At 55.8% G+C, this 15,315-nt stretch overlaps 8 protein-coding genes across 8 annotated transcripts; 2 read left to right on the top strand and 6 right to left on the bottom strand.

The window, feature by feature from the left end:
* Window positions 1-448: 448 nt before the first annotated feature.
* PG998_001445 (uncharacterized protein) lies at window positions 449-1,369 on the bottom strand (the record flags this gene model as incomplete). Its single annotated transcript, XM_066868263.1, has 3 exons — window positions 449-1,075; window positions 1,119-1,215; window positions 1,272-1,369. The coding sequence occupies 3 exons, from the start codon at window positions 1,367-1,369 to the stop codon at window positions 449-451; spliced, it is 822 nt and encodes a 273-aa protein (XP_066736678.1).
* A 1,200-nt stretch (window positions 1,370-2,569) lies between these two features.
* PG998_001446 (uncharacterized protein) lies at window positions 2,570-4,019 on the bottom strand (the record flags this gene model as incomplete). Its single annotated transcript, XM_066868264.1, has 3 exons — window positions 2,570-2,989; window positions 3,048-3,767; window positions 3,933-4,019. 3 exons carry the CDS (start codon window positions 4,017-4,019, stop codon window positions 2,570-2,572), a joined length of 1,227 nt encoding a protein of 408 aa, XP_066736679.1.
* A 674-nt stretch (window positions 4,020-4,693) lies between these two features.
* PG998_001447 (small oligopeptide opt family) lies at window positions 4,694-7,582 on the bottom strand (the record flags this gene model as incomplete). Its single annotated transcript, XM_066868265.1, has 7 exons — window positions 4,694-5,235; window positions 5,300-5,478; window positions 5,541-5,746; window positions 5,798-5,993; window positions 6,050-6,268; window positions 6,327-6,666; window positions 6,715-7,582. Coding segments are annotated over 7 exons (2,550 nt in total), but the record flags the coding sequence as incomplete, so codon positions are not given.
* A 658-nt stretch (window positions 7,583-8,240) lies between these two features.
* Window positions 8,241-9,673, top strand: PG998_001448 (uncharacterized protein; the record flags this gene model as incomplete). The annotated part of the gene is made up of 3 exons (XM_066868266.1): window positions 8,241-8,645; window positions 8,725-9,447; window positions 9,509-9,673. The coding sequence occupies 3 exons, from the start codon at window positions 8,241-8,243 to the stop codon at window positions 9,671-9,673; spliced, it is 1,293 nt and encodes a 430-aa protein (XP_066736681.1).
* Window positions 9,674-10,015: 342 nt separating this feature from the next.
* Window positions 10,016-11,100, top strand: PG998_001449 (uncharacterized protein; the record flags this gene model as incomplete). The annotated part of the gene is made up of 2 exons (XM_066868267.1): window positions 10,016-10,421; window positions 10,526-11,100. The coding sequence occupies 2 exons, from the start codon at window positions 10,016-10,018 to the stop codon at window positions 11,098-11,100; spliced, it is 981 nt and encodes a 326-aa protein (XP_066736682.1).
* Window positions 11,101-11,257: 157 nt separating this feature from the next.
* PG998_001450 (uncharacterized protein) lies at window positions 11,258-12,031 on the bottom strand (the record flags this gene model as incomplete). Its single annotated transcript, XM_066868268.1, has 1 exon — window positions 11,258-12,031. One exon carries the CDS (start codon window positions 12,029-12,031, stop codon window positions 11,258-11,260), a length of 774 nt encoding a protein of 257 aa, XP_066736683.1.
* Window positions 12,032-12,320: 289 nt separating this feature from the next.
* Window positions 12,321-13,279, bottom strand: PG998_001451 (uncharacterized protein; the record flags this gene model as incomplete). The annotated part of the gene is made up of 2 exons (XM_066868269.1): window positions 12,321-12,836; window positions 12,890-13,279. 2 exons carry the CDS (start codon window positions 13,277-13,279, stop codon window positions 12,321-12,323), a joined length of 906 nt encoding a protein of 301 aa, XP_066736684.1.
* A 699-nt stretch (window positions 13,280-13,978) lies between these two features.
* On the bottom strand, window positions 13,979-15,097 carry PG998_001452 (phosphoglycolate/pyridoxal phosphate phosphatase; the record flags this gene model as incomplete). The annotated part of the gene is made up of 4 exons (XM_066868270.1): window positions 13,979-14,742; window positions 14,816-14,884; window positions 14,946-14,967; window positions 15,026-15,097. The coding sequence occupies 4 exons, from the start codon at window positions 15,095-15,097 to the stop codon at window positions 13,979-13,981; spliced, it is 927 nt and encodes a 308-aa protein (XP_066736685.1).
* Window positions 15,098-15,315: the final 218 nt, after the last annotated feature.

Below are 15,315 nucleotides of genomic sequence, written 5' to 3' on the forward strand. Positions count from 1 at the left end.
ATCTGCCATCTCTGCCAACTTGGGAGAACCGAACACGAGCCGGCTTGTGGCTGAGCCCGGCAGTCGAGAAGCCCCCTGCATATTTCCCCGCTTCTGGCGATCGGATTCGTGCAATACCTGTGTGTGTGTGTGTGTATGTATATACGTACATATGTATGTATGTATGTACATGTACATTCGTCCCCTTTCGCTCCCTCGTCTCCTGCATAAGGGCAGACAGCAGAAGGGATCCCTCGCCTTTCGCCGCTCGCCTACCGTACTACTAGAATAAACTGCATCGAAACATACAAACACATACCTAGTAGCTAGATACCTGAGCTAGCGGCCTCTGCATTGTCGCATTCCCGGATTCCACCATGCCAACTGTCAATTTTGCCTCCCCTCCGCCTCTCCCCGTCGGCAGGCCGGCTGCTGGCAGATCCCAGAGATCTCACTAGCCTCACCTCGTCTAAGGCCCTAAGGGGCCCTGGCCTAACCTGGCACAGCTGAAAGAAGCATCGGAGCCCCGCCGATCCGCACCCGCGGACGGGTCGGCGTGGCTTGTGTCAACGGCGGCGGCGGCCAAAATACATACGTATTCCAGCCACCATGCAACACGTTCCATGAATCCACGGCCACGACTGCTGTGGCTACTTGGCCAGCTTGGTACCAACACATCCGAGTCATACCTCATATGATGGATGATGCGCTTCTGGATACCGGATGGAGCCGTCCAGGGATCGCACAGAAGAGGGAGGAGACGGAGCGAAAGTAGAGAGGGCGAAAAAGCAAACAAAAGACCGTTGAGCGTTCGGCGCCTGTGCAACGTGCGGCGCGCGAATCGATTTTTTGTGGCGATTGCTGCTGTGTCCTTGGCACTTTGCGTGGGCCGCTGGCGCTTTTTCTTGCCTCGGTCCAAGTGCTGCCGCGCATCTCTGTCTGTCTTTGCCTTGCCTTGCCTTGCCTTGCCTTGCCTTGCCTTGCCTTGCCTTGCCTTGCCTTGCCTTGCCTTGCCTTGCCTTGCCTTGCCTTGCCTTGCCTTGCCGATGCGACCGTGATTCACCTGAGGGCGAACACGCAATGAATACTCATAGGTCTATCGACCGGTTTCGCGACCCAATTCCGCCTTGGTTTGTTACCAGAAAATGCTTCGTGGTGGCAAGAAGAGGCCGCCCAGCCGGCAGTGTTGAGTTCGTTGGGCGATGCGCGCGGCCAGCGATGCGGCCCCATCCCCATCTACCCCAAAAACGTTCAGTCGGCCCATGCCGATGGGAGGCCTACGAGATACATACCCAGCAATGGAGACAGGCCAGACAGCAAACCTGGGGAGGAGTTCAGGCTTTTGGGAACCCTCGACGGATGCCCAAAAGCCATAACACGAAGCAGCCATCTTGGTAATCTGCAGTCGCTTTTGTCTTGGGCGCTTCGTCGGCACTTGTTACCCAGCATTACGACGTCATCGGCCTTGTCACCGCTCTTCTGACTCAAAACAGTGATGGTTTTTTTTTCTTTCAAAACTTGTCAACCCTTGCGCCTCCTCTGCGGTGAACGGCGACCCCGCGAAAGTGATCGCAAGGAAACAAGATAAGCGCCCGATTGCTTGGGATTTCTCGAAAATTCTGTGCTATGGAGAAAACCCAGTATGGTAATTGATGAACTGATGTTACTAGTCTAGTTCTAGAGCTTGAGAACTGGCTAGAAACGAACTTGGGTATATCATCATGGCAGCTGTCCATGTGTCTCGTGGGTGGAAGTGTATGCATGCATGGTCTCCAACAGGCTGCCGTGAAGGTGTGCTCTTGAGGCTGGGTCTTCAAACCCCTGATATCAGCGCCAAGGCTGTCTCTGCTCTCCCTCATGAGAGCAAGCCCTTCCTCTCGCATTGGCAGCATGCTGTTCTGGACAAGTGAAGAAAGAGCCAGGGCGAGGAATGCCCTTGATGGATTCTGACTTTGACTGGACGTCCAGTCCCCAACCAAGAAAGGATTACATGGCTATCGGATTCCACATGTCACATCCTCGTCCCCACCACCTTGCCAGGCGCATCATAGACTCGAGCCCCCTAGTGATCTTCTTGTTTCCATATCATCCCCTGAAGAATAAAGGCTTCCGACAAACCCTTTCACAATATTGAGGTTATGGATGACCACTGCAACATGGGCTCGAAATCATGTAGGTTGAATCTGTGCTATCCAATGCTACTAAGAGATATCTCGAAAGGGGGGTGGGATGATGGCAATGCAGACATGACATGATAGATATGGTCCTCCACTAGTTTCATAGGAGAAAAAGGACCCGAAAGAGAAAGAACCCTGGTGTGTCGGCCGCCCATGTGCAATCATTTTCGTTAGCAATCTTGACCGTCCTATGCGTTAACGTGTGTCGCTTCGTCTAACGTCGTGAGCCAAAAAGGGACAAATAGTGAAATCGCTTCTTTCCAAGTCTAATCATTGGACCGCCCCGTCAGAAACAGAAAACCCCCTTTTCCAAAAAATGAAAATAAAAATAAAAAGACAATGTGCGAAGTATCACAGGCCTTGAACCCCCCCTTCAGCCACGCGGGGGCCGGGATAAGTTGGGGCTTCGCGGCTTACATACCGGCCTTCCGCATGCCTTGTTCAATCTCAGCCCGCACGTCGTAGCTGTAGAGGAACTGTCGGACCGGGGCGCTGAAGTTGTAAGCCTCGCGCGGGTAGAGACCATCGTCGCCGCCCCACAGTTCCTCTGCCTTCTGTCGGTACTCGTCGTACATGCCAGGGATCGTATCCGAGAGATGCTGGACGATGTGCATGTGCGTCTTCAACACGTCGCTGTACACTTCAAGTCTCGCTTGTACCAGGTTCTTGCAGCCCACACCACTGAACAGCGTCTCGAGAGCGGCGGCTTCTTCGATGGCAAGCACGGCGCCCTGCGCGTGCGTGGGCGGGATGGTGTGCGCGGCGTCGCCCAAGATGACGGCGCGGCCGCGGAAGTACTTGTCCAACGGGTCCCGGCGCAGGAGCTTGTGCACCTTGGATCTCCTCGGCCTTCTGGAGCAGCTTGCCAAGCAGGGGGTGATAGGGGGAGACGACGTCGAGCGCCTCCTCCACGGTCGCGGGCGAGTTCCAGTCCTCCTTGTCCTCGTTCTGGGGCTGCGTCGTGTGCCGTAGTGCCACGTTCATCAGCAGCTGACCCCGGCGCGTGCGGCAGGGGTAGGTCACCATGTAGAAGGCGTCCGGGAGGTTGCACGGGACCCAGTAGCCCGGCGCTTCGCCGTCAAAGAGCCCGCGCAAGTCCTCGTCCTCTAGCACGCTGTCCATGGGAATGAGACATCGGTACGCCGACCAGCCCAGGTCCTTAGCCGGTTCTTTCCTGCCTGTGACGTTCTTGACGAGCTGTGAGCGGATGCCGTCGGCGACCACGACGAGATCCTTGGTCGTCTGCACGCCACAGTCCATGCATATGACCCCGTTTTCGCAGTCTACATGAGCGACCGCCTCGCCTAGCTTGAGGACTACTGGTCTGCCAGGTTGACTGCCGTCGTTGCTCTGGGCCATTTCCCTCAGGACTCGGTGAAGCTCTGCCCGGTGGTAGAATCCCATCTTAGCCCCGAACTCGCCCTTAAGGGAGTGGAACTTCTCCGTCAACACCGGCTCGAGAGCATCGGCGTCCACCATGCGCATGCCTGCAGACTCGACGACGTGGGCGTTGTCATTGTTAAAGCCCCAAGAGTCCAGTATCCGGGAGCCGTTAGGTGTGATGGTAATGGCCGCGCCGATTTCATCCGCGAAGTTTGACCTTTCGTAAACCTATCATCGCCCGAATCAGATATGCCGATACCTTCAGGGCCCTAAAAAAGCCTTTTTTTCCCCCATCTCCCTCGAGGTGAGTGAGTGCCTGGGCGTGAACGCGGAGTCTCTTCTCTGTATCACTCGAGATAGACAGACAAGAAGGAAGAGGCAGCTTAAACCTACCTCGACGTGAGCCCCTGCACGTCGCAGACCGATTGCAGCACTCAAGCCACCGATACCTGCACCGACAATGCCGACTTCCAGTGGCATGTCTCTGACACCGGTGGATAATGTGAGACAACGATTAGGGTAGGTGTGGCGCGTGTTGTTGCAACAGCAACGGATTTTGTCTGTGAGGTAGGTACACAAGCCGATACGGAGCACTGCTAAAAAGACTGCCCGATACTGGGGGTGCTTCGATGTCTCGCGTCCGTCAGAATAAAGACAAGAGAGGTCTCAGAGTAGGGATATTTCGAGGCGGGCAGGGATCGCTCTGTCCTGGTCCCCTGCTGAATTAACTTTCCAACGGTCTTCTTATGTGTTCCGAATACAGTTCCCAGAAGCAGGAGCTGCCATCTCGGCCGTAAATCGGACATGTGACCGGCAAGCGCTGCCTCCCCTACCTGCCGAACAAAATACAGTATCCTTGCATGATGAATCAGACACCTGGTTATATGCAGTTTAATCCCGTCACAATTGTTTGCCAATGCGAAGAGTCCAATCCTGCCGCGGATGAATACGTCAACCAATACCCAGGCCATGTATGTAGCATGGCCTTCAAGCTGCCCACGACATGTTTGCTACGACATATGGTAAGCTATCTCATTTCATGGCCTGTCTGTTGAAATTTCAAGAGGCTGCTAAGGCTAAGAGCCACACTGGCGAGACAGTCTGCATGGCGTCAATTCTATCTATGGGTACAATCTTCTACTACATATCATTCATTACCAGACCTGAGGTCCAAACGTCTCCCCGGGCGGTAGCTTCACCTGTATAGCCGTACCTTTAAAGTCCATCGTATTCTCAACCACATTGTTGCCCCACCAAGAGGGGGGCTTGATATCGTGGAGTGTGAAGGCGAAGAAGATGACCAGAGTCGCGAGCGCCAGCCCCAGATCGAGACCCGAAGAAGTCAGGAAATTCAGCCTGCTCCACCACCTGAAATGTCTTCGTTTGATCCAGAATTGAAACACGAATCCTACGAGACCCCACGATAAGTAGTTGAGTGGAGATGCCGGAGGGATAGAGCCAGCACCGCCAAAGATGAGAGGCGCTATGAGGAATCTGGCGAAAGATTTGGGGTGCTTCTTGGTATAGTAGTAGATGATGATGGGAGTAATCGCCCCAAGAATGAAGAACAAGAAAAGTCCCGAATAAATCTGTCCGATGGAAAATATCCTAGCCGGGCCGATGAGACCCCAAATCACCGACGCTTTGCGAGCTGTCAGTACTATATGCATCACTATCTTCTCGTAGGGGTACTGACCTGAGAAAAAACACTCTGCCCCCAGGGCACGAGAAGTGTTCTGGCTGAGTCGGCTCGCAAACACCGTCGATGTTGGCAAGTGCCAAATTCAGCACAACAATTTGAATGAAGCATGAAAAGGTGGTTGCTACAACCTGGCACATGAACATCGTCCGAGGCGGTATCTTCATGTAATGGCCAAACTTGAGGTCGGCCACAAAGCCCAAGGCCTGTGACATCGTGATATAGCCAAAAGTTTTGAAACTGCAGCGGTCAGTTTCCATTTCTCATCTGGTCAGCGTGAGACGAAGGGGCCAGCAACATACATCATCAGAGCTAGGGGTCTTCCCGGCTGTATGTACCCATAAACAAACTCGGTCAGAACGTTGAGACCGATCTGGGTATTCGTCACAGCCTGAATGATGCCGATGGGGAGCGAGAAAGCGAAGGAAATCCCCACAGCCAGTAAGAAAGCCCACCACGTGAGATTCGTCGGATAGGCCAAGACCGTGTAGAAACCGAAGAGGAGGACCTAGAACGATAAGCATAACGGCACGGCTGGCAATACACAGCCTTGACTCACAATCACGAAAAGACCTGTATACCACCACGTGGGCGCCTCGATGTACTTCTTCATAAGCTTCATATGGATATCTGGTCTCTCAGTCGTACTGTTCTGGTACTGGCGCCAGATGGTTTTACGATGATGTAAGAACGTATATACTATAAGCGATGTTATTGCAGCAAATGAAAGACCATATGCTATGGCGAATGTTGTGCTATGGCCGAATTAGCACCTGGGTTGGTAATAGGATGTAATTGAAGCGTCGCTTACCTGATAAATAGAGGAGAATAGGCCTTGTAAGCCTCCTCGTCCAGGACGAAGTCGCTCGTGAGAATCCTGGTCGTGTTGTACGGCGCACCTGTGTTGTCGTATGTTGATGCATCGCTCATTGGCAAGTACTGGGCATACCACACACCGGTATAGTGTAGAAAAGAAGACATCCCGAGGAAGAAGATGACCACACCGACTAGGGTGTTGGCAATGGCATGCCTGAACAAAACGTAAGTCAAATGCTAGTTTTGGGGGATACGGGCTGGTCATGACCTACCAAGGCGGGATCAACGGAGAACCGACAAACCCAGCTATTTGGGTCCAGTCAAAGGTAATAGGCAATATCGACAAACCGGTATTGCCACCAAATAACTGGTTGACGATGGGATTGTCCGGTGCCATCCATGTTGCAAAGGCGAAAACACTTAGGAATTGCGCGAAGAACCCGGGAATGAAATAATATAGGAACGAACACAGCGTAATCACACCAAACCATCTATACCTGGGCATCATGCCTCCAATAATGGTTGGATCAGGCGGGGCGGGCTTCTCGTGCATTGCGTTTAGCAAGGCCACCGCGACCAAGTTACCTGGCCAGATCATGGACGCCGGGTATACTATGGTAGGGTTAGCGCGGCCTGGAAAGATTGGATTGGCATACTTACCAAGGAATTTCCGCATGGTTCCCGCGATGCCATAGCCTAGGGATTGGGTGGTGATGGTCAGCAAGAGCTGGAAGACCATGCCAAAGTCCTGTTTGTAGAAGACTTTCTGTGCCAGAATGATGTCGGTGGCGTAGGCAACCGAGAAGGATACATTTGCCATGACAACAATGACCGAATGCTCCTTGACGTTGAAGGGCCCAGGGTTGAGGCTCCACCTCAAGCCAAACGTGTGGTAGTGTTTCTGAGGCATCACCCTTTCCCAAGCCTTGCCCATGGGCCACGCGATAATCTGTGCGATCAAGGATCCGAGGCCGATGGTTGGACGCCGGAGGGAGAACAGAGTGTTCATCGATGCACCCACCGTGACCAGCGTCATGCCGATGGTCCAAGCCCGTACTGTGTTGCAAGGGAGGTCCTCGTCATAGTTATGGACTGCAGCACGCACCTCGGGGTAAGGAGAATCCTCCTGCTCCTCGTCCCCCTTGAGATGGGCTTCGTCGTCATCCAACCCGACGGAGTCCTGCGAGTTGGCCCTTCTGGAAGCAGTCTCATCCTCACCGGGTAGATTGGGATCCAGAAGCATCTCGTATTCTTCGCCTTCCTCATAAGGGTCACTGTTGTGGGCGGTTGCGTCACCCCAATCGGAGAGCTGCTGCTTCAGCCTATCGTTGGGGTCTTCGAATCTTGACGTGGCTCCTGCGGTACTCGGACCGCTTGACTCGGCAACTCCATCATCATGACTGTCACGAGCAGCCTCATCTCGGTACTTCCGCCCAGCAGGCGTACCAGACGGCCCCAAACGCGGCGAAGGACTCATCCTGCGTAGGGTAAGCGAGCTCAAGTGGCTTTTCAGGCTACCAAGACAATGCCTACGCAGGTCGTTGTCTGAGCCGGGCCACCAGATCACAATGACAACGTAACTCCAGATCCCGTCGCGCTCATCGCATCTTGGATGGGAAACTGGGCGACCGGGAACACAGAGAAAGTATTTGGAGCAGCGGGTTCCGGATCTCTGAGCAACCACGCAGCTCACTCCAAGTGCACCGGTATGGGCGAATTGACAGATCGCCTAGACAAAGCGTGCGCCACGATGTTGGAATCTGATGTCACCCGAAACGTGTCCGGAGGAGCCAAATGAAACAACCAACAGGCAGCTAGAAAACGGGACAAGCCAGCACTAAGCACGGCGGTAAAAGGCGGTGCCTGGTAGAAAAACAGCCGAAGAGCAAACAGGGAAGCCCCAAGCAATGGTGCTATGGTATGGTTTATGTTAGCTGAAGTTATAGGCGAAGGTGCATGTTGATGTTCCATTGAAGCTTCAGCTGAGGTTGGGTGGGATTAGGAGGACCCTGGGCCCACTTCCCTCGTCCAGCTCCAGGGAGTGTCAGCTTGGCCTAGACTCCATTCAGACGCATAGCTCTTTCGCCCGCGTCCGATTTTACACAACCAGCCGCAGTCGAGAAATACCATAGCTGCATGACAGCCCGAAGACACAGGCTGTTCAGAGTGGCAATACTGGGAATGCCATGCGTCGGGTTGTGGTCACGGGGCTAGGTGCCGTCACACCTCTCGGCGTCGGTGTTAGGCGGACATGGGGCCGCCTCCTCGAGAGCCATTGTGGCATCGTCAGTGTCGCCGACCTGGAGCCACGCAAACAGTGGCAGGAGCTGTCGAGCACAGTTGCTGGCATCGTTCCGAGAGGCGGCCTTGACGACGGACGATGGCAAGCTAGCGATTGGCTTACGCAGTCGGAGGAAAGAAGGACGTCGCAGTTCACCCAGTTTGCCATGGCGGCTACGTCGGAGGCGTTGAAAGATGCAGAGTGGTCTCCGTCAAGGCGCGAAGAGCTCGAGATGACGGGGGTCTGTCTAGGCAGTGGCATTGGCAATTTGGACGAGATCTATAGCACGGCTCTCGCCTACGAAAAAGGTGTAGGTTTCCAGGACGCTTCAGGCTTTCCAAGTATCTACTGTAGAAAAGACACACTGCTGATCCGGTTCTGCTCGACAGGGCTACAAGAAAGTTTCGCCCATATTTGTCCCCAAGATTCTCATCAATATGGCAGCCGGCCACATAGCGATGAAGTATGGCTTTCAGGGGCCAAACCATACCGCAACAACGGCCTGCACGACAGGCGCCCACTCTATAGGCGATGCATCGCGCTTCATTGCTTGTGGCGACGCAGACGTCATGGTTGCCGGTGGCGCAGAAGCATGCATCCATCCATTAACCTTTGCCGGATTTGGCAGATCGCGCTCACTGTCGACTGCCTTCAACCACGATCCGGTCTCAAGCTGCCGCCCCTTTGACCGCCGGCGAGATGGGTTTGTGGTCTCGGAAGGTGCGGCCGTGGTCGTTCTCGAAGAGCTGGAACACGCAAGGGCCAGAGGAGCACGCGTGTATGCGGAGCTTCGAGGGTACGGCTCCAGCGGCGACGCGCACCATATGACGGCCCCTCGCGAAGATGGCTCAGGTGCTTTGCTGGCCATGAGAAAGGCACTGAAGTCGGCGGGGCTGAGGCCTAGCCAAGTCGACTATGTGAACGCGCATGCAACAGGGACGGCAATCGGCGACGCTGCCGAAGCCATAGCCATACAAACTCTGTTGGCCGGCCCTGAAGGCTATGGGAACGAGTCGGAGATCACAGTCAGCGGTACCAAAGGTTCCCTGGGTCATCTGTTAGGGGCAGCAGGTGCTATTGAGACTGTGATTTCAGTTCTTTCGATTCAAAATGTGAGTCCACCAGGGCATGGAAAATCCAAGTCGTATGTTCGTTACTAATCCCAAACAACAGAACATAGTCCCTCCAACACTGAATCTGCATGAGCCGGATGTTGTTCCAAGATTCAACTTGGTACCAAATCATGCGCAACAGAAAGAGGTCGAGGTTGCCATCACAAACAGCTTCGGTTTTGGTGGCACCAATGCTTCGTTGGTCTTGGCCAAATACCACGGCTAAGCACTGTGTACAATCAGACCATGTGGTTAACGCGATGTATTTTTCTAGGTATATATGCATATGTTTGTTGGTGAATCAATTGCGGTGCAGCAATATCTCATGTTTGCCTGCCTTTGCCTGCAAGATGCCCTGTCTGATGGTTGGCCGCCAAAACCTCTGGGGCCGACCGCCGATGACTAGTGCCCCAAGCTCTCTCAGCTCCACGCATTTTTTCCCTTGAATCGCAGACTACGGAAATTCGATGACGTGAAGACCTCCAAGTCCCATTCGCCCGCCACCACTCACGTATACCTTCTACAGTGTGGCCACGGTCTTCCGGAGCATCATACCCAGTCCGCAGAAATGGCTTGCCGAAGCTGTAGGAACAATGTCGGCCACTTGGCCCGGCAGGCACGGTTAACCGCAAACCCATTGGAAGCTTCTTCCTCGGCGTCCACGATATCGATAGTGGCGGCCTCCCGACAAGCTGCGGTGCACACCCGCCCGGTGCGCCAGTACCGGACGCAACAGCGAAGGAACTTCTCGAGCGCGCCACGGTGCCAGGCGCTCAAGCTCCCAGATTTCATCAAGAACGCCCTGAGATCCAGCGCTCAGCCCTACCATGTCCACCGCGCGACCGAGGTCATCTACAAGACCTGCGCCAGCCAGGCCACTTACACAATTTCCGAGGAGGACAAGCGGAACGGCACAGTGAAGAAGACGGAGGACGGGGTCGAGATCGGCGTAGGGAAGACGATGTGGCACACAGGTTCGTAGCTAAGCTCTTCGCCCGCTTCGCCCGCTGCACATCAAGCCTCCCCATCCCCTTTCCCAGCGAGGAGTGCCCGAGACTAATACATTGCTTGTCGCCAGACTTCGGCCTCCCCGCGACGTTCAGCACATGGTCGCAGGTAACCATGCTCCATATGTACCTCGTGTGCGCGCGCCTGCGCAATCTGGACCGGGACGCTGCGCGGTCATGGCAGCAGCAGCTCGTCGACCACTACTTCTTCGACGCCGAGGAGCGCATGGACCTGACACACGGAATCACGGCGCGCGGGTTGAGGCAGCGGTACCTCAAGGACCTGTTCGTGACGTGGCGGGGGATTCTGGCAGCGTACGACGAAGGGGTGGTCCGCGGGGATGCGGTGCTGGCGTCGGCCGTCTGGCGCAACGTCTTTAGCGCGAGCGCCGACGTCGACGTCCGCAGTGTCGCCGCCGTCGTCAGCTGGATGCGCCTCTGCCTCAAGATGCTCGACCAGATGCCTGACGAGGCCCTCTTCTTCCAAGCCTCGGCCACCTTCAAGTGGCCCCCCAAGAACGAGCTCAAGGTCGTCGATAAGCCCGTCCGCGAACTCGAGGGCTTGCTGCCAGATGCGCCCGCGGTGGCGGCCAAGGTGAACGCAAAAGAGCCCGCCGCTGCACCCATCCAAAAGGCTGCGGTATAAGGGGCGTCCCGCGTTGTATATGTAAAATAATGTAACATAAAAAAGACCTGGGGAGCGTACAGCCAGCTCAGACAATCCACTTTGCATTCTTAGAAGACGGAAACTGCACGGTGAGGCTGAGGGTCCTCCATCCCATACTGTAGATACAACTCCTTGTCTAATCAACCCGCTCCCACATCTGAAACTCGTACCGTGTCCCGTTTTCCTCCTGCACGCCGTCGGGCACCGTCTCGCCCGTCCACGCATCTAGCTCCCCTTTTGGACGCCGCGCCCACTTCTTTCCGTCTCCGTCCTCCGGCTTGTGCTCCCCGGACAACAGCCGCAGGGGAAAGAAAGTATCGCACTCAAAGTCGTCCATAACGCTCGTGAGCAAGACCCGCTTCGCCTCGGGCAGCGTCAACGACGCGCTGTAGATCTGCGCGCCCCCGATTACGAAGGCCTTAGTAGCAGTCGTCCCTGCTGCCGGCTGCGTCCTCTTCAGGTACTCCAGGGCCTGCGCCAGCGAGCTGACCTTCACGGGCTCCTTCTCCGGGTCCACCTCTGTCGCACCACCGCTCTCCGGGTGTGATCGGCTGATGACAATGTTCAGCCGACCCTTCAGGGGCCGGAACCTGGGCGGGATGCTGTCCCAGGTCTTGCGACCCATGATCACGGCATTCATAGCCGGAGGTTGTGCCTTGGTGTCTTGTGTGAGCGCGCAAGGCTTACTTGGGATATAGAGAAATTGGATGGCGACGGAGAAGAGCATGAGGAGATTACACACATGGGGAGGCTGCCGCTTGGTTACGCGGGCAAAGTAGGCCATCTCTTTCTTGAGTCCGGTCCACGGGAGGGTACCGGCGCGCCCGATGCCCATGTCCCGCGTCGCAGCCACGACGAGTGTCAACTCGATGGGCAGCATGATGTTAGCAGTGGCTGTCTCGGTGCTCATTTGCCTGATGATATGTTGGAGTTTCGGGCTCCGGGTCGAGTCTGAAAGGGAAAGAGGTGAGTTGCTCGGATTGGCGAGTGCAACACAACACGGGTTTCTAAGTCATTGAAGCTTCGCATAATTGAAAGAATAAATGTGGGGGCGATGGGCGATGGGCGATGGGCGATGGGCGATGCACGAACATCATAAGCCGGACGCTTTCCTAGCAGACACAAGCCTGGTCTTCTTCAATTACAGATGCTCCTACCTACTTGTACGTGTGCCTCTACAATTATAGGTCTCAAGTGTATCATACCACAGCGGCAACGCCCTTGGCTTTCTCCAGTCTCTGCAGTTCCTCCCTCTTCATCTCCTCCTGTATCCTGACCCTCATAGGCACAATCGCCTCCCGCGGCATCGTCGGCCTCCAGCCTTTCATCATGTCCGGCCCGCCCACGCTCTGGATCGTCTTGAGCTCGACGAGGCTGTAGTTCCCATCCTCGCGGTCGAAGACCTGCGGCGCCCGGAAGCTCACGGGCGGGTTCGTGATGATGCGCGGGTGGCGAAGGGCGTTGCTGGTGGCTGAGTGCATCATGAGCGGGTGCAGCAGGAACACGTCGCCGACGGTCCCGCTGGCCTCGACGAATTCGTCGCACCCCCGCACCAGCTCCGTGTACCACTCGAGGTTTTTCTCCTTGCCGAAGTCCGGGTGCGCCCGCGGTACCATGCGCGGGGATACGCCCTCCGGGTGGTCGTATAGCCAGCGGGCGATCTTGGGCACGGCGTCCGGGCAGAGCATGGTCCCGCCGCCCTCGGGGGCACGTCGCTGAACAGCGGAATCACCAGCAGCGCCTGCTCGGGGCTGTCGAGATAGTGCACGAAGAAGTCGCCGTCGACGTGCCAGTTGTCGAGCTCGCGCGGCGGCACCGGCCGGCCCTCGCCCTCGGCCGAGCCCAGGTTGACGATCAGACTGTCGCGCCAGTACCGCGACCGCTCCTCGTCGACGCGCTCGGCCCCACCGCAAAGCTCGCAGATGGCCGACCAGGCCCGCGGCGCCAGCTCGGCCGCGTCGAAGGTCCGGTGCGAGGGCATGTTGATCTTCTTCTGCGTCCATGTCGACTTGTCCCCCGCTGACATGCCCAGTCGTGTCCAGGCGCCCTCGGTGACTTCGGCGGCTTGCTCGCGCGAGAAGCAGTCGCTCAACTTGAGGTAGCCATTCTTCATGAAGAAGGCCTTCTGCTCTTCGGTTAAAGGTGCTGCCGAGCCCATCGTTTATAACTAATTTGATCGAATTACACGACTGGCAGGCTGGACTTGAAAGTTTAATATGATCACACCACTCGATTATGTTGCTGTATAGCCAGCTGTCGAGAATACTCGTTTCTCGGGCAATTGGGTTATGCTCTTGTTTCCAGGGCTTGGCTGTCGAAGGCCTCATCCGTCAGTGCCTCTCCTGATGAGCCGCCTTTTATGTGCCTCGCTAGGCTGACGGGTAACCCAACACCGGAGCCACGGAGGGCCAAGCTTTGTAAGCTTTGCGCGTTGTAAAGGCGTCCCATGACCCGTTCACAAGTCAGCGACACAGCAGTCACCCTGTTTGTGGGGAATGGGGACTGCGGGCCTGCGGGAGATACCAACCGTATTTAACCTGAATAACTCCTATTGGACCATCATCTGCCACTACAGCGTGGTGAACCCATACGATCTCTGACTTGGCGACGAGGCGCGGCCGTTACCAGTACTCCGTAGTAAAGCGATCTCTTGAGAGCCTGGTTAACCTTTCCATGTGCCAAAACCTGAGTAGCCAGACCAAGTTACTCGGAAGCCGCATGGGCCGTATGTTCGGTTGTTGACGATTGCTGCTACTAGACCGGGATCACTTTGATAGGAATGTAGCCACGCGTAAATGTGTATTCTATATTCTGTCTATTAGAAGCATACTCCCCGACTTTGTCTTGTAAACACAGCTCATGGCTTCGCCGCGCGTAGATCACTAAGCTTGTCGGCGTAGTAAGCCGGGACGAACTTCGCATCTTCGGCCTCCCAATCCTCCTTCTTGCACACCCCAGTGAGGACCGCGAGGGTCCCGCCGAGGCCACCCTCGATGCCGAACTGAATATCGGTATTCAAGCGATCCCCGACCATGCAGGTCCTCGCGCGGTCCAGCTGGAATTTGCCCTCGATCGAATCCATCATGGCCTGGCTCGGCTTGCCGAGGGCTGTCGGCTGCTGGCCCGTCATATTAATCAGGGGGACGGATACGGAGCCGGCGCCGGGGAAGAAGCCGTGGGCGGTGGGGAAGGTGCTGTCCGTGTTGGTGGCGAGGAACTCGGCGCCGCGGGCCAGGTACTGGTAAGCCGTGGAGAGCTTGAGGTAGTTGACGTGAAAGTCGAGGCCGGCCAGCACGCAGCCGACCTCGGGGTCCAGCGCCGAGCCGTCGGCCAGCTGGTTAAAATCGTCCTGAGTTATGTCCCGGCGCAGGTTGGGGTCGGTACCACCGAGGAAGGGCACTCCCTCGGCGGCGAGCTCCGACTCGATACCGCTTTCGCCCAGCACGAAAACCTTGTTCTTGCCGGCGGGCAGCTTCAGAATGCGCGAGATGTAGATGGCGGAGGAGTAAGCCGACGCAAAGATCTCCTCGATCTCACTGGGAATGCCCAAACTAGCGAGCTTCTTCTGGTAGTCCTGGCGCGACTTGGTGGAGTTGTTGGTGACAAAAACCACTTTCTTGCCTAGCATGGACGGATCAGCCCATTGTCTTCCAATGTGATACCATGCCTGCCACTCCAACACGGATTGACTAACCTTTGGACCTCAAAAAGTCCAGTGTCTCGACGATACCCTCGAAGAGATGGTCGCCCGACCATAAGACGCCTACGCCATGACGTTAGCTGCGAATCCAATACTTGTTCCGGCGACATTCTGCAATATTCACCATCGCAGTCAAACAGGAAGACCTGGGCGGGATTGTTAGCCAGTGAACGACATCAATGACTTCTGCTTCCAGTGGCTCACATCGAAGCGGTCAATGAAGTCGTTTATTGCCGCATTATCGCCGGTAAGATATTTTGATGTTGTTGCGGGCATTGTGTATGAGAAGGACTCGAGCGAGGGAATGCGGGAGAAAGGAGTGTGTTCTATCAAAGTACAACGTCTATGGGATTCTCCTCGGAATAGCGAGGTGGTGCGGTGCAGCTTCAGCCAGCTTGAAGTTGAAGCATTTGCCGCTCCAGAATTCGGTCGGCTTTGTCGCCGTTTCCACTCCGCAGAAGGACCGGCCGGATAGGGACCTAACCAAACGGATG

This window comes from Apiospora kogelbergensis, assembly GCF_038363985.1.
Source record: "Apiospora kogelbergensis strain CBS 113332 chromosome Unknown utg000001l_segment0_segment0, whole genome shotgun sequence".
Classification (NCBI taxonomy): domain Eukaryota; kingdom Fungi; phylum Ascomycota; class Sordariomycetes; order Amphisphaeriales; family Apiosporaceae; genus Apiospora; species Apiospora kogelbergensis.